We start from the raw sequence: 24,818 nt of genomic DNA, 5'->3' as shown, positions 1-24,818 counted from the left end.
AAAGACAAGCCTCTAAGGGGAGAGGACTCGATGGAGGTGAGGCTTTAAGAAGCAGAACAAGTGTTTACAAAAAGGAAATACTTTCTTCTTTTTTTCAAATAACATTTTGGGGTCTATGTTGTTTTTAGTGAGGTGGAACTTCAAGATGTACTAGATGTTCAACTTTCCCAAAATGCTATACTTCTTATCACTGAAAGCCATCGCCACCACACTCCTTCCCTCCATTTTCTCCCTCACAGCCCACATTTCTCAATTCACTGTAAAGTCTCATAGAACTGGCGAACTGTCAAGGAAATGCCTTAAATGATTATGTAGGCTGGCAAGTCTCAAACCTGAACTTCACCTATCAGTTTGAAGGATTCTCCTCACCCCTAATATATTGGATTGTTGAATCACAAGGCTACAGAAGCTAGTGAATCAGGTCAGGCAACAGGATACTGGCTCAAGTCCTAAGAACTCTGGGGGTTAGGTGGAGGCAGAGGAAGAGAGAGATTTTTTTCAGAGTTAGTCAGCCCAGGTCAAAATGGCCACCAGAGTCCTGGGCTATTAGTTTTCTTAGGATGTCAACTGGCATCGGATTGGTGTTCATTACTGAATGACTTAGCACAAGTCTTCTGCACATGCTCTGTTGGGAAGCAGTAGGTCCAAAAAGATGGTTTCTTGGCCATATGTGGGACTTTGATGGTGTTGTGTGTCTTACCTTCTAATGTCAGAAGGTAAGGAGTCCTTTTGGCTTAGTGGTTACAAATTGGGCTGCCAACTGCAATGGCAGCACTTCAAACCACTGGCCATTCCTCAGGAGAAAGATGAGACTTTATACTCCTGTTACAGTCTTGGAAACCCACAGGGCTAGTTCTACCATGCCCTATAGGGTCACTATGAGTCAACCTCAACCCAATGGCAGCAAGTTGGTTTTGTTTTGTTTAATATCAAAAGGATAGTTTAGAAGACATGTTGATCGTTTCTTTGCATTTTAGGTGGGCCCTTGGGCTCAAACAAGGATTGTCAGCATGATACACACCTGACTTGGAAGTGTTTCTTTGTTATGCATTTAAGGTTGATATGCATCAGAACTGACTCAGTGGCACCTCACAATACCATACAACACTGTTAGGAAGGCAGAAAGGAGGACTTGGGGCAAGAAAAAGTTTCATTCGGAAAGTGGAATCTTGATTACAACCTAGGTTCAGTCACTTCTAATGCTACCACGGATGTCAGTTTTAGAATATCCTTGCACAAATATTAATTTGTCATATATATTAATCTACTTTTAAGGTTCATGTGAAACATAAAACATCCGTTAAAAAATGAAACCCTCCATAGCAAAGTTTTCCCAGTTTACATGCCAGACTTTTAAAAAGACCTGCCAGAGTTCATATAATACCAAAGAAATGTTCTTATTTAAAAATAATGATGCTCCTGTCCCAGGCGAAAGAGAATGCAAGTAAGCATTACGAGAGACTCCCACATGCAAATTCCCCACAGGCCTTTATTTCTTTACAAGGATTGTGCTACGTCTCCTACTATTCCAACCAGCATCTGTGCACAGAATCTTGCCCTCTGAAGAGCAAAAGGAGAAATTCCCAGGGAGACTATTTAAATGAGTTATCCAGTCTTAGTAGACCAGCTAGTTCAGTTGCCAGTTATCAGTAAAACAATGTAGGAGTTTTGGATCTTAAATTCTGTGTCAGAAATCTTACTGAGAAAGAGTGTTGCCAGGCTGTTTGTCAATCAACTCCTCACACTTGTTTAGGAGGAAACACCACCCCCTTCTTTGAGATTAGTGTTGTTAGCAATGTGTTGCTCTGGCCACTTTATTTTCGAGACCATTCCTAGAGAATAAGAGATTGTAAGCTGCATGCGTGTTGTAAAAATTTCTAATAGCCATATTATGTATAGTAAAAATTTTAATTATAAATTTTACTCAATGTATAGAAAATACCATTTCAACTTATAATCAGTATATAAATTTTTTCTTTTAAGTCTTCAAAAGTCATTGTGCATTTTAGTCCTACCAAAACCAAACCAAACTCACTGCCATCATGTCAGTGTTGACTCATCGTGACCCGATGGGACAGGGTAGAGTTAGCTGCCTCTGTGAATTTCCACACCTAACTTCTTGTCGAAAGCCCCATTGCAGCACCTTTTAACTCAGACTAGGCACATTTCAAGAGCTCCTGTGACTGGTGACTGCCATATTGGATAATGCAGTTCTAGACTGGGAGTGTAACTGCTGCTTAATGATAGTTAACCTGAACTATACCATGCTCTACAGTGTATTTGGAAAATTATTAAATTTAGAAACTAATTTTTTAAGTGATCTTCATTCATTTTGTTATAATCATTCTTCACCCAGATATGTGTTGAACTGCTATGTGCCAGAGCTTAATGCTGGCCTGGCAGCCCATTGCTCTCAAAAAGCTCACACAATGAATTCAACCGAGCACTTTAACTGTGTGGCAGGTGTTAACACAGGCATGCCTGGCATAGGGAGACACAGAGGTGGTTACTGTGTGCAGGGCTGTAAAGGGTACAGGAAGATTCCACACATCCAGTATAGGAAGGGCAGGGCCCTTTTCACTCATTCAGAAGGCACAAAGGCAGAAAAACACGATCCAAAGCAGATTAAAAAAATAATAAAATAAATGCTTCTCAAAAAAAAAAAAAAAAAAAAACGGCCAGACTCTACAACTCTTTTGAGAAAATATCAGGAAATTAAAAATTAAACGATATATATATAGAGGCCAGATGAAGGACTTCATCATGTGTTAAAACATTTTACCTACACGAGAGGCAGCTAGTAAACGGTTTCCCACAGTAAGAAAAAAAATGCATTTTGGGAATGGCAAGTTGGTGAGAGTGCCTGTTCGGAAGCTTGCATTAATAGACAATACAGGTTGTCCCTAGGTTAGGAACAAGTTCTGTCTGGCCCCAGTCTCCCTGTAAGTCAAATCAGGTAGCAAAAAAACCCCTTACTGCCATCAAGTTGATTCTGACTCATAGTTGACATATACAGTTATTTATCACATCACTTAGTCAAATGTTTGTGCTAGTATAAATATGTATTTATGTATTTTACCATTCTATACATAAAAAGCCAACCCTTCCAAATATAGCACAGTCAATGATATAGTAATAAAAGTAACTATAAAGTACCGTGCTGAAGAGCGGGCGATAATCTGAGTGTATGTGTGTCGTGTGGGTATACAAAATAAAGCACTGAAGAAAAAGTTCTTCAAACGGGTTAGATAGAAAAGGTCTTGAGTAAAAGTCAACACGAACTCTTATTCCATCAGTCTCTTGCATGCCAGAAAGGGCATTCTCATGTTATGTTGGGATAACTTTAGCCATTGAATGATGCCGGGGAAGAAGCTGGGGAGGTGGCCCTGCTGCAGATGATGGACCTGGTGCAGAAGAACGGCTGGTCCTGGTGCTGGGAAGTCGGGTGAATGCTGCTGCTGCAGGGGTGAAGGGGTCGCAAGTGGGGTCCATTTCTTGAAGTAGGCATCAAGGGAAATTTGTACAGAGCTTTTCTTTTTTTCTCATCAAAAACAGCTGTGCAGCAGCCAAGACCCTCAGTAACTGCATGGTACTCGTGGGCGAACCTTTTTGCGTTAGGATCTTGTTCCTTTAACTTTGGGATCCGTGCTTCAGCGAGACAGAAGGCTTCAGCTGACGCTGTCATCAAACTCTTCTTCGGTTCTCGGTTTTTCAGGCCCTCTTCTTCCTCATGTGGTACTGTCTGCTTCTAGTTCTCTAAGGTCTTCACCTGCTAGTCCTTCCACGTGGGAGTTACAGACTTGAGGCCCCCCTGGTCTGACCTCGGTGCTAGCTTTATTGTTTTAGGTTTGTTTTTATTCACCATCATTTCCCTTTTCTCAGGTGCATCACCACTGCTTGCCACCAATTAATCTTTTGGCGGCATGGCTACAAGGGTAAATAAGAAGAAAAGTATGTCAAATACAAAGATAGACACTCGACACAATGTAACAGCCACTGAGCTCTCACTCAAAAAGAAAGAGGTGTTCTCTCCCTAGTTGAGCCCACTAACCATTGAAGGCAGCATTGCTCTCAGGAGCATCACAATGAAGGCATGAGTTCATTATTATGCATGTGCTGCCTTCACATTGACTCTGACCCATTTGGACCCTCCAGGAGAAGGCAGAACTGCTCCCTGGGAGGCTCCCTGCCATCAAGCATCTGGTGGATTTGAATTGTTGAGCTTTAGTTAGCAGCCCAATCTTAACCCGTGACTCCTCCAGGGATCCTTTCCATCCAGTCTTCCAAGTACTAGAAGTCAGAAACCCTTAACTAGGTGAATTATGGCAAATGAAATTTCATTAGTGGTTGAAATTTTGGAATTGGAATCAGTAACCCTTGGACCACTTGAATGTTGCGGGGTGGTGTAGCACGGCAGTAGGACGTAGTGGAGGAGAAAAGAAATCCAGTGGGACAGGAAGGCAGATATTACAACTAACCAGATCTTTTCAATGACTCGTTCAGATGTCCCTAGAGTTAAAGAACAAGTGTAGAGTTTTGCTCCTCAGGTGATGGCTATTAAGAGGTAAAGTGACACCTAGTGTAATCCGGTCATCCTCCAAAAAATTAAGTTATATAGGGTTGCGGTGACTCAGAATCAACTCGATGACAGTGAGTTTGTTTTGTATCTAAAACATAGTGCCTTCTTACTTGATTTTATTTAGAAAATGTTTAGGGTTACAGATGAATAAACTAACTTTTCTGGACTAGCCACAATAATCAGTAACATAATTTAGAAAACACCTGAGTTGGAGGGAGAAAAATCTTTGTATATAGATCAAAAGGGATTCATTGGTTTTCTTAGCAAATTAGTAACAAATACCTCCCTCTACTTTTTAATATCTATAGAAATAGTGAAACTGGTCATATTGGCATCCTTGCAGAGTATTAAGCAAGTTTATAAAGAAATAAAAATCAGAGTAGCTGTAGATCTTCCTTCTTAGAAGTCTAAATGAGCTGCTAGTGATACAGATGGTGAACACTGAGTGCTGCTTCTCCAGATCTACTCAGGGATGGCGCCATGGAAGAAAGGCCTGGCAACTTCTGAAACATCAATCATTGAAAACCCAGTGGGAACACTGTTCTCTAACATACATGGCAAAACCTTGAGTCAGAATCAATTCTATGGCAATGGATTTTTTTTGTCTGTCTGTCTCTGTGTTAGTCTGGGTTGACTAGAGAAACAAATCCAGTGACATACATGTGTGAAAGAGAGAGCTTTATATCAAAGAACAATTGTATGTTGAGAAAACATCCCAGCTCAGTCCAGATCAAGTTCATACATTTGATGTTAGCCAACATGTGCAATACTAGTCCATAAATTCCTCTTTAGACTCATGGAGCATATGCCATTATGCCAAATGCAGGAAGATCACAGGCCAGTGGCAGAAAGTTTTGTGGATCCAGTGGTGGGGGAAGCATCTTAGCCCTGCCTGGTATGGGTCTCCATGTGGCTCCTCCAACTCCAGGGCTCTGGCTGCCATCAGCATAGCTCCATGTGGCTTGTCAATAGGAATGGGAAGCAAAGAGAGTGTGGTCTTCCTCCCAGGAGAAAAAGAGGAAGTTCCCAGAATCTTCCTGGTGGGTGTTGCTTTGTGACGTGATCAACAGGATAGACTCCATTGCTACATTCTATTTATCAAGTTGACATGAAATTATGTAACTACTACACTATTAAAATATACTTCAGAAAATCAAATGGAAAACTATAAAATAATATCAGAAATTAACTCCAAATTTATTTCATTTTGGTATATAGAAGGACTTTCTCAGCATAAGGGATAGCTTGATAGTTTTTTTCTTTTGCAAGAACAAACACAAATACATGTAGATCACTTTTTAAAAATCATTTTATTGGGGGCTCGTACAACTCTTGTCACAATCCATACATACATCCATTGTATGTCAAACACATTTGTACATATGTTGCCATCATCATTCTCAAAACCTTTGTTTTCTACTTGAGCCCTTGGTATCAGCTCCTCATTTTTTCTCCTCCCTCCCAGCTCCCCTCTCCCTCATGTACCCTTAATAATTTATAAATTATTATTTTGTCCTATATTACACTGTCTGATGTCTACCATCAACCACTTTTCTGTTGTCCATCCCCTAGGGAGGAGGTTATATGTAGATCCTTATAATCAGCTCCCCCTTTCTACCCTACCTTCCTTCTCTATATATCATTTTATATAAAAGGGATAATGCCAGTCAGCCCAGTCTCCCCTAACCCTCCCCCATACTAGCAACTTTTTCTCCCAAAACACCTTTCTTACATATAAGGAGAAAGAGGAGGCTTTCTACTCTTGGAAAGAGTGACAGTCTTGGAAACTCACAGGGGCAGTTCTACCCTGCCCAATAGTGTTGGGTCATTGTGAGTAGGAATCAACTTGATGGCAGTGATTTTTCTGAGTTTTCTTACATGGCAAAAATCTTCTAAATATTCTTCCACAGTTTGTTTCTAAAAATCACATATCTCCACACACAAACACCCCAACAAACATCGATTCCGGGAACCTAAGAGGCAAGCGAATTTTGGGAATGATGAGGGCAACAAATGTATAGATGTGCTTTACACAATTGATCTATGTATTGTGATAAATTTTATGATCCCCAATAAATTGATTTTAAAAAAATAGAATTGTATAATTTTTATTGCAACTTGATCTCCTTAGTCTATAATACCTTAGTGACAACCTGGAGGGTTGAACAGATATTATTTATAAAACCCCTTCATAAAAAAATAAAATAAAATAAATAAAACCCCTTCATATATAGTTTATGTCAAACTAAAAGTACACAAAAAGAATCATTGACTTACTGACTACACATACTTATAATATATGCACGCACACACATCCCACCACAACCATCACCACCACCACCATTATAAAGTACCCCAGGTTCTGGTATGGATGCCTCTGTTTCTTTAATTTTGACGTTGCTCTAATAGCGAATAATTGTTCACAGTTAATTCAGCATTTCAAGGTAATGTGTATTCACTTCATTTTGAGTTCTTGATCACGACGAAAGGTGCTGTCGTTGTCATCCTTTACAGATCTGATAGGAATTAGTGCTTCTTTTTCTCAAGAATAAATGCTTGGGAGAAGAATTACTAGGTCAAATTGTTCTATGTGTGAGGGGCTTAAGAAACTTCATAAGTAGAATAGTGGAATTTTCTCACTAGCGTTTTGACACCCCCTCAATATGGATTTCAACTAGATGTCAAGAAAACACAAATCCTCACAACTGCACCATAAGCATTAATTATGGATGCAAGCAAGAATAAATCATTGACAATTCTAGTCTTTTCTCTGTAATTAATGCTCATGGAAGCAGCATTCAAGAGATCAAATGATACTTTGCACTGGATAAATCTGCTGCATAAGACCTCTTTAGAGTGTTAAAAAGCAATGAAGGTAATTTGAGGACCTCGTATGCATGTGAAAGTTGAACATTGAATAAAGAAGACTGAAGAAGAATGTGTGCATTGGAATTGTGGTGTTAGCAAAAAATGTTGGAAGTACCATGGATGACCAAGAGAACAAACCAATCTGTTTGGAAGAAGTACAGCCAGAATCCTGCATGGAGTCAAGGATAGCAAGACTTCCTTTCGCATAGTTTTCACACATTATCAGGAAAGATTGGCCCCTGTTAGGGCATTGTGCATGTTAAATGGAGGAGCATCAAGGCCCTCCAGGAGATGAATAGCTCTGGTGGCTGTGACAATGAAGCTCAAACAATTGTAAGGTTGACACAGGACAGGGTGGTGTTTCCTTCTGTACATAGCGTCACTATGAATCTGAACCGACTTGATAGCACTTAGCAACCATGCATATCCATTCTATTATCTTTTCATTCCATATTTCCCCACAAACTTTTAAAAATCATTTTATTAGGGGCTCATACAACTCTTATCACAATCCATCCATACATACATCAATTGTGTGAAGCACATTTGTACATTCATTGCTCTCATCATTCTCAAAACATTTGCTCTCCACTTAAGCCACTGTCATCAGGTCCTCATTTTTCCCCCTCCCTCCCTGCTCCCTACTCCCTTATGAGCCCTTGAAAATTTATAAATTATTATTTTGTCATATCTTGCCCTGTCCAACGTCTCCCTTCACCTGCTTTTCTGTTGTACAACCGCTGAAGACAAAGCCGGTGCATAAGCAAATGTGGTGAAGAAAGCTGATGGTGCCCGGCTATCAAAAGATATAGTGTCTGGGGTCTTAAAAATTTAAAGGTAAACAAGCGGCCATCTAGCTCAGAAGCAACAAAACCCACATGGAAGAAGCACACCAGCCTGTGTGACCATGAGGTGCCGAAGGGATCAGTTATCAGTCATCGAAGAACAAAAAATCATATCATTGTGTGCTCACCTCCATTATACAATCACTGAAGACAAATGGGTGCATAAGCAAATGTGGTGAAGAAAGCTGATGGTGCCTGCCTATCAAAAGGTATAGCGTCTGGGGTCTTAAAGGCTTGAAGGTAAACAAGCGGCCATCTAGCTCAGAAGCAACAAAGCCCACATGGAAGAAGGACACCAGCCTGTGTGATCACGAGGTGTCGAAGGGATCAGGTATAAAGCATCATCAGAACCCCACAAACTTTTAAGCCCTCTTGGTATGCTCTCCAAATGTATCTGTTGACTATGATAACTTTTGCTGTATAAAATATGTTTAATTTTTATTCAGTCACCCCTCAGTCTCCATGGAGCATTGGTTCCCAATCCCCCTGGGATACCAAGATCTGAAGAAGTTAATGTCCTTGGTATAAATGGTGTGTGGTATTTGCGAATAACTTACACAGACCCTCCCATATGCTGTAGACCAGCTCTTCATACTTAAAGTACCTAACCCAATGTCAATGCTCTGTGAGTAGGACTCAGTTAGCAGTTAGCCTTTGAGGGGTTGCTTTGACTGCTTACTTTTGTTTTCTTTCTGTAAAGATTCTCTGTTAGGGTTGGTCGAAATGGCAGGTGTGGAACCTCTGGGATTGGAGAACTGACTGTGTGGTTGAATGTATATTAGTTTTTTCTTTCATAATGTTGGGCTTCTATTGGTAAAGAAGGTCACTCTAAGTCCAGTGTGTCATAGAAGTAAATGTTGTCGTTGGAACTCTAGAGACACTGTAGGGTAAGCATTGGGCTACTGGCCACAAGGTCAATGGTTCAACTCAGTCAGCCACTCTTTGGGAGAAAAACGAGGCTGTCTGCTCCCCCAAAGATTTATAACCTCAGAAACCCCATATAAGGTGGTTTGGTTTTATGCTGTAAGTTGCTGTGGATGTATTTCTGACACATGAACATGCCATGTGTGTAGCTCACAACTGTTCTAAAGGAGCCCTGGCCCCGTGGTGGGTTATGCAAGTCTAGTGGTTTGAACCCACCAGCTGCTCTGCCTGAGAGAGGAGACTGCCTGCTGCTATTGAGATTTGAAGCCTCAGACACCCGAAGGGCAGTTCTTCTCTGTCTTACAGAATCTCTGAGTTAGAATCGACACAGGCCATGGGTTTTTGTCTTTTTTAAAAATATGGCTTTCAAGGCTGTGAGATTTGCGGGGAGCAGATCAACTAGCCATATCTCCCAAGGTATTCCTTGGTAAGATTAAACTGACAAATTTTTGTTAGTAATTGAGCACACCGTCTCCTAGAACTTCTAAATTTGAATTTCTGACTTAAGTTTTACTATCATGAAGGTAAATTAATAACCATTTCTACTTTATATTATACCTCATAGTAAAAATGTTTGCTATACTATGAGTTGGCAAACCTGTGGTGTGAATTGATCTGACATATATAGGAGGGTGTGAGATACAAAGTTATTTAAGACAGCAAAACATTTGAGAACAACCGAATTATCTGAAAAAAAACAACAACACAGAAATGATGGAATAATGAGAGGAGCGTACATTCCCTAACATTTACATAGTCTTCTGAATGGACTTCTCTGCCTTGCATGTAACTGGCCCCGCAGATTCTCTGGGAAGACACTGGTTTATTTGACCCTTTCTTTTGAAGGCACTCTGAGGAGCCTCGGATACGCGTATGACGGAGGGGACTTGTCTGCAGTCATCCATGATCACAGACATAGTTAAACAAGTTCAGTGTGAATTAAACCAGTGCCTGTATCACTTACAATCCTAGTAGCAGTATATTTTACTTACGTATTTATATTTTTTCTGAGTTTTCCATAGAGATTCTTGGATGAACTTCTATAATACGAAGAAATAGGTAACAAAAGTGAAGTTTAAAAAGTAATCAAAACACTTTTCCAAAATCATTTCCTGACACTTTTTATACATATGAGTTTAGCAGTCTTTTGGACATCACAGCTGGTGCATTTTTAGTTTAGATTAATAAATATAAATGGATTTATTGAGAAAGGGTTTAATTTAGCAGCTTGTTACATTTGAGTGAAATTGTGGTTTCCATCTTTTTTCAAGCCCAGGTGTTTTAAACCTTGGATACATTTAGCAGATAGGAAATCTGTTGTGCTTATTTGCAATTAAGAACACTGGGAAGCTATATATCTAATTATCTTAGTAGAATTTTCTTACATGAATAATACCAGTAAGTTACTTATTTTACTTGCTTTTTGGCGCCAACTCTTAAGCAGTAATCCTGTTTGATCATGTTAAAATTTTTTTATGTTAAGTCCGTCTTTCAGAATCACTTGGAATGTTGCATGGTAGATTTCATTATATTGCTTCTTCCTTTTGTAAACTATCATTATAAGAATTTAGACAATGTAGCATTTTAGAGTTTAATGCAGGAAATGTGTTTTAGGGAAACAGTTAAAGGATGGAAAGAAGCCAGAGCCATGCAAACCTATCCTCAAGGTGGAATTCAAAACGACTAGATCCGGGTAAGTATTTTCACTTCACTGCCGATATTCATTGTCTGTACTCATATTGGATGGCATGGAAGGCTATTTTATGATCATTTTCGGAAGCTTATTTTGGAATAGTCTAGCCAAGTCCTAAATATTATGCTTTCCATATGTAACAAAACAACAAAAGTTGGTAAATTTGGGGTAAAATAATTCTGTGTTCTTTCTGCTCTATAGTAGCAGTTTCACTGTCTTGGAAAGTTTCAAGTATTTCTCTTGTCAAATGTAATGCATTTGGTAGATCAGTCTTCAGTAACAAAAGTCTTTCTTTACTTGCGAAGATTGTGGACTAAGTAATGAAGAAGAAATATTGAAAATGGGACTGTGTACTCATGTAGTTTGGTTTTGAGTAGATATATTCCTCAAAAAATTAAATCTCATCAAAGTTTGTCAGTTAGGGAAAATATATATAGCAAGAGATACTTGTTAGCTTTATTTTAAGATGTTCAGTGCTACTATATAAATTAGATATGATAACTATATGGTTTTACCATTTATGTAGTGTACACATAATTTTGTACATGTTGTATGTTATTTCAAAATATCATGAATGAATATACTTGGATTGCTTTGAAATTTTCTCACCCAGACTCCTTTTATTTATGTTCTAGTTTTCTCGGAAAAGTCTGTAGTAATTTTAGAATAACTATTTAAAAGGGTAGATTTGAAATGATGTAGTTTTACAGTGGTTTTCCAAATGTCCCTGTTTCAGCAGCATTAGCTCAGAACCTGATAGAAATGCAGTTGCCAGCCTTCACCAGACCTTCTGAGGCAGGCAGGGACTCAGAGGGAAGTGCAGAAGTCTGCTTTACTTAGTCCTGAAGGACATCGATGCTCCCTAATGTTGCACCCCGTGGCAGAGTGGTTTTCAGCAGTAGCCCACTTCCCTTTTTAAGTTCCTCTCTTTTCTTTCTAAGTCAACCCAGCCCTTTGAGAAAAGGCACAAAGCTGAAGAATTGAAATTGCAATCCTTTTCCGTGATCATCTGGGCAGCCCACTGGGATCCATGAGTCCATTGTGTTCAAGCAAGAGACTCAATGGACCCTAGGAGATGGATTGTTGTCTGCCCTGGAGCCAGGTCTGACCTGTGGCGAGCCCAGGTGTGCAGAGGAGAGCTGCTGCTCTGCATGGGTTTTCGAGCCTATGGCCTTTTAGAAGCATCTCCCAGGCGGTCTTCTGTGGTGCCTCTGGGTAGGTTTGAAGTGCAAGACTAGTAAACCAGTACTTTGCTGTTGACACTGTTGTTGTTGGTTTGTTAGGTGTCCACAAGTGGGTTCTGACTCATAGCTCAGTCCTGTGTCCATCCTCACACTGGTTCCTGTGCTTGTGCCCATTGTGGCAGCCACTGTGCCAATACATCTCATCGAAGGCTTTCCTCTTTACTGCTAACCCTCTGCTTTACCAAGGGTGATGCCTTTCTTCAAGCACGGGTCTCTCCTGACAGTGAGTCTAAAATATGTGAGATGAAGACCTTGCTAGTCTTGCCTCTAGAGAGCTCTCTAGCCATACTTCTCCCAAGACAGATTTGTTTTTTCTTTTGGTAGGCCATGGTACTTTCAATATTCTTTGCTCATACCATAGTTCAAATCCATCCATTTTTTTTCTTGGCGTTCCCTATCCCTATATACAACGTTCACATGTTCTGAGGTGATTAAAAATACCATGGCTTGGCATATTAACCTTAGTTCTCAAAGGTACATCATTGCTTTTCAGCACTTGAAAGTAACCAGGTATAAAATATTCAGGGGTGGTATCTGACCTTCTCTGACTACCAACAGGAAGGATAGTCAGCCTCGGCTGCCAGAGGCTGATTCCTGTGAGGCAGAGGTCAGACATGTCCCCATCCTTCAATGTTCCTTACCCATTCTGATATACAATGCCTCTTTTTGCTGGATTCGATAAATCATTGTAATGGCCTCACATCGCTCCAATAATACTTAGGATTATAAGGTTTATTAGAGAAGTTAACAGGCTACATTTTAGAATCAGAAATTCTCAGGACACAGTTCTTCAGCAAGACAGTTCTCAACCATGCAACTTCTGGGCCTCCGTCCTACTTGGGCAATGTCACAAAGCTCTTTCAGCACTTCCGATAAATGGCCAAAGGGCATGACAAAATGAAGACCCTCAGCCGGATAGTGTTCTCGGTGCAGTATGAAAGACCCACCCTATAAGACAGAGTAGAACTGCCTCTTTGGGTTATCAGGGCTGTCAATCTGCATGGGAACCTAAAGCCTCATCTTCCTCCAGCAGTTCCAACTGCTGACCTCACGGTTAACAGCCCAGCACGTAACCACGGTGCCACCTGGGCCCCTTGAATCGACTACAGTGTACTGTAAATGCAACTTGTATATGCCCTGGGAAACAACCAAACAAACAAAATTATGTGACTAATTTTTTCGGTGATACTTGCCTTATTGTAGTGATTAAAAAGGGTCCCCAAGATATTTTTTAATTTACTAGTCAATTATATCATTCTTCAGTTTAACACTCTCATACTCAGTATAACTGACTAGACTAATACGGACTTAAAATTAGGAGATCTGTCTGTGCCTTTGTTATTAGTCCCCTCTAAGAAGCTAGATAACTTGATGCAAATCACCTAGTTCCTCAGAGGAGTAGAGAGCCTTATAGATCACTCTGAGCTTTCAAAATTCATTCTAACTTCAGGTCTAGGTTCAGATGGCAGGATGTTGCTTTGTCATGTCACTGGGTCTTGTACCTTTTCAGGAAAAACTCACTCATGGGCAGATATATATTTAAGTATACCTAATGGGAGGTTATGAGGATGGCACTGGGCTGGGTGGTATTTCGTTCTGTTGCATTTAGGATCTCTGTGAATTGGAACTTACTCAAGGGCACCTAGCAACAATAACGATGTGAGAAGAGCTCTTTGAGTCCACAATTTGAAATGCCTCATCAGATAACCTTCCCTTTGTTTTCATGTTATTTTTACCTTGTTGCTTGAAAAGTTTCAACCTTACATTACTATTAACTTTATTGATATTAAGATAGCATTTATATCTTAGTATCATATTCCTATGGAAGTTGGACATTGGATAAGGAAGTCCGCAGAAGAATTGATGTGTTTGAATCATGATGTGTGCTAGACAGGGTTTTCTATAGAAACAAAACCAGGACACCTATGAATATATATATACATATACGTACGTATATATACGTACACACACACACACACACACACACACACACACACATATATGTATGTATCACTAATTAACAGATAATTAGTCCACACAGCAGTACAGCAGTACAGAGGGCTCACTTCAACTCAGATCCGTGGAACAGTTAATATACTAGGAGTCCTTCAACTCATGAGGGCCTCGGGGTACAAGGTCTAGGAAGCAGACAGCTGAGTCCTCTGAAGGGCAATGCAGGCAGTCTGGCTATAGGCTCCAAACAGCAGGGCAGGTCACTAACCGTCAGCCAGACAACAGAATCCAACAGTCCCAAGCTCAAACAATGTATACGAAGCAGGATTTGAAGGAACCTCAAGCTCTAGCGCTATGATCCATGGGTTGGCAGTCCCACAGGTAGTGTACCTCACAAGTTGAGGCAGAGAACTAGCAGCTGCTCGCTGGTCCAGTCACCAGAGAGCAAGTAAGAGAGAGGCAGGACTTGCCGAGCTGTATATCTCTTTACCCTCCAATCAAACTGAGACCTTATTTATCCCACATGTTCCTATTGGCCAAGTTGGCACAATAAACCTAACTATCGCATGGTGCTTTCGAAGAATATTAAAAGTACCATGGACTGCCAAAGAGTGAAGCAGTCTGTCTTGGAAGAAGTACAGTCAGAATGCTCCTTAGAGGCAAGGGTGGTAGGACTTGGTCTCTGGAGAAGGCCGGAGTGAATGATTCGTATAATGGAGGGCCAGGATGGTTGTGAGTTTAGCGCAGAACTGGGCTGCGTTTCACTCTGTCGTCCTTGTGGTCGCATGTGAGTCAGAACCAACTCAACAGCACCTAATGACAAGATAACATTTAACTTGCATTTCTTCACCACGATGGTGATAACCTCTCTCTACAGTCTGAAAATGGGAGACTATCAACACGCAGCAGATGTTCAGATACAGAAGCCAGACTAACTCATAACATGAGGTTACCATGCATGTAGTGTGACGGCAGACTAACTTCTGTTTTTTTCCCCTAATCTTCTTTCTTTTTGGTGGGAGGCAGGATTAGGACTATTATTGCCAATGCTGTGAATCCACGTGACTAGAACACTGACCACCAGGTCGATGACCCTATCTTCTGACATTAGAGCGATCCACTTAGTAGCTATTCGTGTACATGCCCAAGAATGAACTTGTCCACAGTTTCTACCAATTTCAATTGCTAAGATATCTGTTCTCTTCACTCTACTTTTTTAAACTCTCCTCGGTATTAGATTATGGCTAAGTTAAGATTGGCTGTATGTACTCACATATTTTATGAAGTATACAAGTCATTTTTAATAGATTGGCAAGTTTTATATAACTTTTTTTAAGTTGACATATACATATTGAACCCTTAATGTGTATTGAATTAGTGTTCGTTAATAAGAGAGCCCTGGTGGTGTAGTGGTTACACGTTGGGCTGTGATCACCATGGTTATCAGTTGAAAATCACCAGCAACCCTGAGGAGAAGGACTGGGTTTTCTACATCCATGAAGAGTTACAGTCTTGGAAACCCACCGGGGGTCACTGTGAGTCAGCATTGGCGTGATAGCAGAAAGGTTTTTTGGTTTTGGTTTGGTTTTTTAATAAGCTATGGAGGTTGTCTTGCTTGATTATAAGCAAAATGAGTGCTTGAAAAATTATGTCTTGCTGGCCCAGAATGCTAACAAGGCTCTAGGCACGCGTATTTTATCTTGAAAGACACCAAGGTAAAGACCCAAGAAGGACTACCAGAAGATTCTGGATAGGCAAAAAATTAGAAAAACCAGGGTAATGCTTTCCCTGAAGCCAAGAAATTAGTGTTACTAAGAAAAGGTAAGTATTGTTCTGTGCTACATCAAGATTGACTAGAGTGATCACAGAAGGCCAGGCAGATTTATAGGATAAGAAGTCTGTTCTTTGTGATAGTGCTCTATTAGCATCATTTCCCACACAAGCCAGGGAGTAGAGACATTAAAAGAAAAAGAATCAAGTGAATTCCCAATAGAAAATACTGCTTCAGAACATGTATTTGACGAATTCAGCAGTAAATACAAGTAGCAATTATGTGTAATTAGGAAGAATAAGACACAACATTTTGGGTTAGCGAGACCACACGATTAAAGGCAGAAGAGAAAGCCTTTGGAATTGGATATACTGAAAATGAAAAAGGAATAATTGTGGAAGAGAATAGTAGAGTTCCTGGTGATGAATCTAAAGTATAGGCGTGCCTCCTTTTGTTGTGCTGCTCCTATTGCATGGCCCAGATATTGTGCCTTTCACAAAAAACAAAAATAAATCTAAGGTTTGTGGCAACCCTGCCTGGAGCAAGTCTAGCAGTGCCATTTTCCCCACAAACAGTATGTGCTCATTTTGTGTTTGTGGGGAAAAGGCTGCTTGTTAAGGGGTACAGTGAAGTCCAAGGAACCGAATGACGGAGACGGGTGGCGGCTTTGCCCCCGCTGTCGTGACAGAGACCGCACTGAATCACCCTAATAACCACACTTAATTTGCAGAGATGCTCTTGAACGAGAAAGAAGAAAGTTCCTGGTCAAGCTTGAGCTGTGTTTTAAAAAGACAGAGCTTAGTGATCAAAGATGGAAGTGACACTTAACAATTGACAAGCTATTTTTGTGGCATCCAGGCACAAAATGTGTTCTGTGAAGGATGTCATTAGTCACAATTAGTATATTGTTCTCATTTTTAACCATCAATTACTGTATCACTCTCTGTAGCGTTGCCCTGCATTGGAATCAACTCAAAGCAGCTAATAAAAACAATAACTATTGTGTTTTTGGAAATATTTAAGTTGTTCTTTGATTAATTATGGCATTAAATAAAATCCTAGAAGCATATCAGCTGTCATTTCACCATTCTAAAATGATGTTTTTCTTTTATGGACTTTTCTCTAAGTCATTTTTCTCTGGTGCTTATTTGTTTTTACTTAATTTATAATCATCAAACATACTCAACCTGGTATGTTTTTCTACATAGCATGGGAATTACTAGTCTTTATCAAGCTCAGTAATTAGTTTCAAGAGCTGTATAGTGTACTTAGCCATTCTTCCCTTTCTTAATTATTTAACCATTTTGATGTAGATATCCAAAGAATAGAGGTGACTATACTATCTTTTGATTTTGTAGATTACTGTATATAACAAGCAAACTCCCTGCCATGAAGTTGATGATATTACTCATAGTGACTGTAGGAGATGATCGAACTGCCCCTGTGGGTTTCTAACACTGTAACTCTGTAGAGTAGAAAGCCTCGTCTTTCTCTCTAGGGGTGGCTGCCAGTTTCCAACTGCTGACCTTTCAATTAGCAGCCCGGTGCCTAATCATTATGCCATAGAGGTGAGTTATTTCTGTAGGGGAGATTTCCAGTGTGGAACTTTTAAAGCTGAAAAGGGGTTTTGTTTGTGAGTGGTCTTATTTAGGTAGTGTTGCTATAACAGAATTACCCCAAGTGGGTGACTTTAAAAAGAAAGAGATGTATTTTCTCACAATTCAGGAGGCAAGTGGGAGAAAGGTCTTTCTACTCCAGAAAGAGTTACGGTCTGGGAAACTCAGACAGTTCTCCCTGTCCTGTAGGGCCAATCTGAGCTGACATGGACTCGATGTCGTGAGCGAATCAGATGAGGAGGCCAGAGGGGCGTGTTCAGGGCACTGGCTCTAGGGGAAGGTGGTTGTTCTCTGACAACTTGGCGGCCCTTTTCTCTTTTCAACAAAGTCAGCTGTTTGAACTCACCAGCTGCTCCATGGGAGAAAAATGTGGCTTTCAATTCCCCTACAGAGTTACAATCTTGGAAACTCACAAGGGCAGCACTTCTCTGCCATATAGTGTCACTATGAGCCATCATCGAGTAGATGGCAGTGAATTTGCTTGGTTCCTTGGTGGGCTTCATGTGGTATCTGTCTTCCACATGTGTTTTCTTGCTTCTGAGCCATCAAATTGATTCCAACTCCTAGCAGTCCTATAGGACAGAATGTTAACTGTACCACTAAAGACTTGAGGCCAGAGTACCACGCTTACCAATCATTTAATCACTATGGATGAGTTTTCTTCTATTAACTCACTCACTCCTTGAAAATTAGTACTTGTACTTTAGAAAAATAAGTTCAAAGACTCTAACCAGCCAAAACCCACTCCCATGAAGTTCATTCCTCCTCAGGGACATGATACAGAGTAGAACTGCTCCATAGAGTGTCTGAGGGTATATATCTTTACAGAAACAGTCGGCCTCATCTTTCTCCCAAGGGGCAGCTGATGGCTTTAAACTTTTTGCTTACCAGGTCAGTGCTTAAGCCATTGAGCATCTAGGGAAGCCCTAAATTGACTGCTCTTACTAGAGGCAACCTGCTATAATATAATAGATGATGAGTTTAATTTATTTCTATCTTCATTCAAAATAGCTATGCTTTATAGAAACTTTATCATTTTGTCTTTCATAAGTTGTCAACAAAGTATTTCTTTTTTGTCAAGGACGGGAGAATATCCAAATGCTTGTTTGGGTCTAGAAACGCATAGGAACGCAAAGGGGCAGAGTAGAACTACTCCCTAGGGTTTCCTAGGCTATAAACCCTTACTGGAGCAGAAAGCTCCAGTTTTTCCCTGTGGAGCAGCTCGTGACTTTGAACTACCTTAAAAGTCTGGCTAGACCACAGGAAGTACACTGGTACAGATAGGAACTGGAAATGCAGGGAATCCAGGGTGGGTGATGCCTTTAGGGCCAGTGGTGTGAGTGGCGATACTGGGATGGTAGAGGGAGGGTGGGTTGGAAAGGGGGAACCGATGACAAGAATCTACATGTGACCTCCTCCCTGGGGGACAGACAACAGAAAAGTGGGTGAAGGGAGACGTCAGACAGGGCAAGATATGACAAAATAATAATTTATAAATTATCAAGGGTTCATGAAGGAGGGAGGAACGGGGAGGGTGGGGAAAAAACGAGGAACTGATGCCAGGGGCTTAGGTGGAGAGCAGGTGTTTTGAGAATGATGAGGGCAATGAATGTACAAATGTGCTTTACACAATTGATGTATGTATGGATTGTGGTAAGAGTTGTATGAGCCCTTAATAAAACGATTAAAAAAAAGTCACAGTGTTGCAAACGTCTGGGACCGTTCTGCCCTGCCCTATAGGTTGCTGAGTCTGAATGGGCTCCGTGGCAGTGGGTGTCCTTTGAAATCTCATCCATCCCAGCGAACAGGATGCGAAATTTTAACACTAGTAGAAATCTAAAAGCATATTGTTTTGTGTGAAATTTGTATGACTTGAACAGGCCTATTGAACTGCATCTCAATGCCCATTGTCTCCTTGAATTCTCATGCTGGGACTTCATGCTAGCTTTGCTCTCTATTCCAATCCAGTGCTCTTTTGATGCTCCATTTTGCAAAACACAGAGGAGAAGGCTGTGATGACTCCTAGACTTTCAGGGCTGTCAGAGAGACCCCTACTTCTACAGTTACGAGAGCCCCAGTTCACAGCCTTAGTTAGCAAGGTTATCTCTCCACGGAGGTAAAAGGTGCTCTGAGGGGCTTTTTCTTTTGTCCCTTTCCAATTAAGAGAGGACTTTGGAGTTCATCAGGGTGTGCTATAAGGTACCTACTTGGGTAAGTGCTGTTGGGAAAGTGTTGGACTCCTAACCACTTACCCACAAGGTCTGTGGTTCAAACCCACTAAGTGCTTCACAAGAGAAGGATGAGGCTATGTGCTCCTTCAAAGATTTACAAAGATTCAGAAACCCTATAGAGCAGCGGTTCTCAACCTGTGGGTCGTGACCCCTTTGGGGGCAGGGGGGTCAAATGACCCTTTCACAGGGGTCTCCCGATTCATAACAGTAGCAAAATTACAGTGATGAAATAGCAATGAAAATACTTTTATGGTTGGGAGGTCAGCACAACATGAGGAACCATATGAAAGGGTCGCAGCTTAAAGTGGTTGAGAACCACTGCTATAGAGGATTGTTTTGATTCAGAATATATTTGATCACAGTGGTTTTGAGTAAGTTTTCATTTAAAATTCTTGGATTCTTTCTGTTGTACCAATTATTTAAATCAGGATCCAGGTTAAAGACCTGAATTTTCAAATGATTAAGGAAGATGCTAAAGTTTGGCCATGTGAAAAGAAATCAGTAGTAGGCCTTCCCCAAAACTTTTACCAGTGCATTAACAGTCAAGAGACCACAATTCAGAGCATTTCACTTCTTTTCATGGTTTTAATAAATTTTCTTTCAATAAACTTGAAACCACTTCAGTAATTTATTATAGTAGCCTAATATTTATATAACTTAATAAATATAATAACCAATTATTACAACCTTAATTAAAGTAAAACCCTGCATCATTGCATATTATCTCTTCTGTGTGCTTAATATTTAGGTGTTATATTGACAGTCTTCAAACTGTGATCTTAGGACTCCTAACAAAAGTCTTAATTATTGAAAATCCCAAAGAACTTTTATTTGGATAAATTATTTCTATTAATATTATCATATTAGCAATAAAAATATTTGTGAATTCACAGAAATAATAAGAGTGGCCTGTCACATGTTATCATAGATAACCTTTTAAAAAATAACTTTTTTATTAAAGAGAAATGGTGGAATTGTTTTACTTTTGAAGATTGTGTTTAAGGCTAGTATTGTGGGGTATGTCTAGACTTTCAGATGTGTTTCTATATTTTAATAGATTTTTAAATTCTTGTTTAGTCATTTTGTTGGGGGCTCATAGAACTCTTATCACAATCCATGCACACGTCAATTGTATAAAGCACATTTGTACATTTGTTACCCTCATCATAGCCAGGTGGCAGTTCTTTAGTTGTAGTGTGGAATCTGCATCCAGAATGAATGAATGAAAAAAACAAAACCTTTGAGTTGTAGTCATTTAACCAGCTACATTCCTCCTCGTGTGATTTCTTAAATTCTCGCCTCCATGCCCATAGCTACAGTCCCACTTTGGAGGTCCTACTGTACGTGCTAAACTAATGGACGGGATTACAAAAAAACCCCAAACCAAACCAACCAGCCCTTGTGCTATCCTGTCAATTCCGAACGAACGGCGACCCTACAGGCAGGGAGGAACTGCCGCTGAGGGTCTGGCTGTGACTGCTGGACTAGCAAGAGCTTCCTGCAGAGCAGCTGGTGGTTGCCATCTGCTGCCCAACGTGGGCTCCTCGATAGTCAGGCTTAGGATGAGACTAAGCCCTGCCTTAGATTAGACTAATTACCAGGTATGCCTTTGGTCTCCTTGGGGACATCTTTAGACTGCACGAGAGGGTGTGACGGAAGACACCACCCTTCGTTCGCTTGGCCCGGTGGTCTTCTCAAAAACATACCCACACCTCCACCACAGCCATTCGTGCCTCCTGACAACATTTTGGTGAAAGCCAGCAGACCTGCTTTGGCCTTGGGACATTTTTGGCTGCTGGCTCTGAATCCTGCATTTTTCTTACCTCTGCCTCACCTTTGGATTGGGGACGTACCAGCCCCCACAACCATGTGAGACATTTTCTTATAGTTCTGTGAGTTTCTGTGAGACACTGCAGCAAATCACAGAAGCCAGAGGCATGAGGAATGTACTCAAGGGGAAGGGTGGGGGGAAACGGAGCAGAAGAGTTACGCATTTCAGACCTCCTTAATCTCTCAGCTCCTTGGGTTTGATATTCTTCTAAAAGAAATTATTACCACAACTTTATTACAACTCACTGGTTTTGGTTTGCAGAAGGTAGTGGAAGCCCCAAGTCCATTTGCAGGGTCCCCACATGGATTAGGCTTCTGGTGACTCCCCTCTGACCACAGTCCAGGGATGTGAATAACCTTGCCGTCAGGGAGCATTCCAAGGTTCACTATGGCAGGTGTAGTTAGGTTGACAGCTTACAATGTTTTTGCACTTTTGACCCATTTTAAAGTTGGTTCGGGTGTTAATATTATTTTTCACAAACAGAGGTAGTTTTCTTTGGTGACAGATTCGCTTCATTCATTTTTGAGAACATGTCTCCTGTCCAAGCCTCAGTAATGGCAGTCTGCCACTCATTTTTTTAAGCAAGAGGAATAGTGAGTGGAACAGTTCACAACATAAGTAATTACATTGGTACATCTCCAGAAATAGCGGAGATGTAAATATAGGAGTTTTATACATACTCTGTATTTTTTCTTTCCAGTGTAGTATTAAATGGACATGTACTCAAAAATACCATGTTACTGCTTCTTCACGGACATTTGTAAGTGGGATCATCTCTTTAATGTGACTGTAGGCAGTGGAGACTACAATTAGCACAGTTTAGTTCAAGCTAAGTTGTCAGGAAGTGTTACCACCTACTATAACTTTTGTGCCGTCAGGGCAACCGTCAGCAAGGCAAGAATGGCCCTCTCTGAATATCATAAAGAAAATAGTTTCCTAGTTAGAGGACTTTGGCAAGGTCCGATGCCGTGAAGTACGTTATTGCATGTGGCTCTTCTACCTGTAGCCTTTGTACCTCCCCCCAAACAACCTAACTTTTCCCCATGGGTCTGGATGAAGAAGGTGGGGAAAGATGCCAACAGGACTGGGACTGCACGGTTCAGTTGTGAGTAATTGTTGAGCAGGCTTAGTTGGGATTGCCATTCTGCTGGGTACAAAATGAGCCATCAGAGAAGCAGGAAGAGGCGTCTCCAGCAGAGGAGTGCATGATTTGAACCCAGAGATCCGTGCACATTGAGCCCCTTGATCTAGGCAGCAGCACTGACACAGGAGGAGTGGCAGGAAGAGCAGCGACAGCAGAGCCAGGAGCCGGAACACGAGACAGAGTAGTGACTTCTGAGCTCACAGAGCAAGTAAAGCCGGGTGCTTCCGGCTCTCAAATCACTGACCTTCTGGTTAGCCCCCTTGCGTACTTACTGAAAGGGCTACTGAATAGCAAGGGACTTGCCTTCAAGGACAGGCCTCACCTACGTAAATGCCACAGTGTTACATGACACTGTAAACTTTGCACCCACCGTCCTTTCCCTCGGTGTGTACTTCTTGCACATTTTATTTTCTCATGGAACCTGGCATCTCCCTGTTTATGGTTCCCATACAATATTTATTCTTTTGTGGCAGTGATTTTGTTTTTCAGTTTTAAGTGAAAACACATTTATCGGATCATTCTGGATATATGGGGAGGCTTCAAAAAAGATCTTGGGATAATGTCATTTCATTTTCCACAAATGTTTTGAAATCTCCTGCATGGGCAGTGAATTATTTGATGCAGTTCTTTGAGCCAAACTCTGACTCCCATCAAATGATCCTTTCCTGTTTTTTTCATGGGTCTGTTAAGAAGGTGGGGGAAGATACCTGATGGGATTCATCTGTGAGTAATTGCGCCTAGGATTCCTTGCACCTTCATTTGCTGTGTATAAAATGAGGCCTCTGAGAAGTAGTAGGTTTGCATGTGGATGGTAGTGGAAACCCCATCTTACCAACAGCAAGAGCCAGGATTGGAGCATGTCCTCTGGACCTGAGATTCTTGCTCAGTGAATCTCCTGGGTCCAGAAGACTAGCTATAACATCAGGGAAGCAGCACAGAACCAGGGGCCAGAGTATGGAGCAGAGTGATGGGACTTCCCAACCCACAGAGCAAGTCGAGATTGAGTGTTTTCGTGCTGGTGGCTGGCTTGCAGAGTAGCGTGCCTCTGGGCGCTTAATTCAGGGAACTGCATCTGCTGACCCATGGGAGCTCAGCTGAATGCTCTTGGGTTGACGGGTACAGCAGAAGGGTATACCCTTTGTCGTATTAGGCAGAACCTTGTAACATGTCCTGAGACACAGATCACCCCTTGAACTTTCACACTGTTGTTATTTTTATTAGCTTCCTTAATCAATCCTTTAATGATGAATTTTGCCTGTGAGTTCTGTGTAACCACTGCAGTGGATATTAGAACCCAATGAAGTAAATAATAAGAGAACATTATTAAGATAACTCATCCCCTTATACTACATATAAATTTCTTACTTCAGACCTTCCACTGTGTAAAAGCTTGACCCATTTCCTTCCCTGTTGGACTCCTCACCCCCCCCACCACTCTCTCTGATGATGTTTTATACTTAGTTTCATGTTATATATCAACCTATAGAAGACAGACAATAGATTGTAGTTATTCAGTGTATGTCAAACTTAGTAGAATAAAGTTAAATACGCTTCCCTGACTGCAGTCATAATATTCACAGTATGCTGCTGACAGGTTGGAAGAAAAAAATGTGTGGGCTTAGTTCTAGTCAGGACAAGATTTTAAACTCTGGTTACTGTAACTTAAATGGAAAAATGGTAGAACTAAATCAGTTTAGCTGCAAATGATTACTGTGCAAGACATGTTTTTATTCAATTAAGAAATCGTGAATTGGTACGGACGTTGCAGTGGGCACAGTCCGAGGCACTCCTTAGGTCAGGGGCTGAACTCTCCCCCTCTCCGAATAATCAACCACAGGAGTGAAAGGGGCAGCTTTTACCCAGGACACAGTTCTGAGAGGTGCAGGGGAGGAGGCGTGGCGTGGGGAGCACAGGAGTGGGACCAGTGAGGGGCAGTGAGAAGACCGCACCACACCACGTGCATCGAAGAGTGTGGCCCCGTTGAATGTCAAACTGGTGATCCGCTCTGTGAACCTTCACCGGACTCACATAACACCGTGTGTGTTCGTCTCTAAATTTCTGTAATTTAATTGTTCACAATAAAGTGTTTTGTTTCTTTAGTTATTAATTTTAAGTAGAT

The 24,818-nt window shown here is 41.0% G+C and overlaps 1 protein-coding gene across 1 annotated transcript in view; it reads left to right on the top strand.

The window, feature by feature from the left end:
- STXBP5 (syntaxin binding protein 5) overlaps positions 1-24,818 on the top strand; it is a 186,108-nt gene that overhangs the window by 92,656 nt on the left and 68,634 nt on the right. Inside the window, 1 exon segment of the mRNA XM_030886748.2 lies at positions 10,831-10,909. Coding sequence (XP_030742608.1) covers positions 10,831-10,909 — 79 coding nt within the window.

This window comes from Echinops telfairi, unplaced genomic scaffold, assembly GCF_000313985.2.
Source record: "Echinops telfairi isolate 266 unplaced genomic scaffold, ASM31398v2 ScPeMD7_3533;HRSCAF=4204_0, whole genome shotgun sequence".
Classification (NCBI taxonomy): Eukaryota; Metazoa; Chordata; class Mammalia; order Afrosoricida; family Tenrecidae; genus Echinops; species Echinops telfairi.
This window is presented reverse-complemented; position numbering and strand designations above follow the sequence as displayed.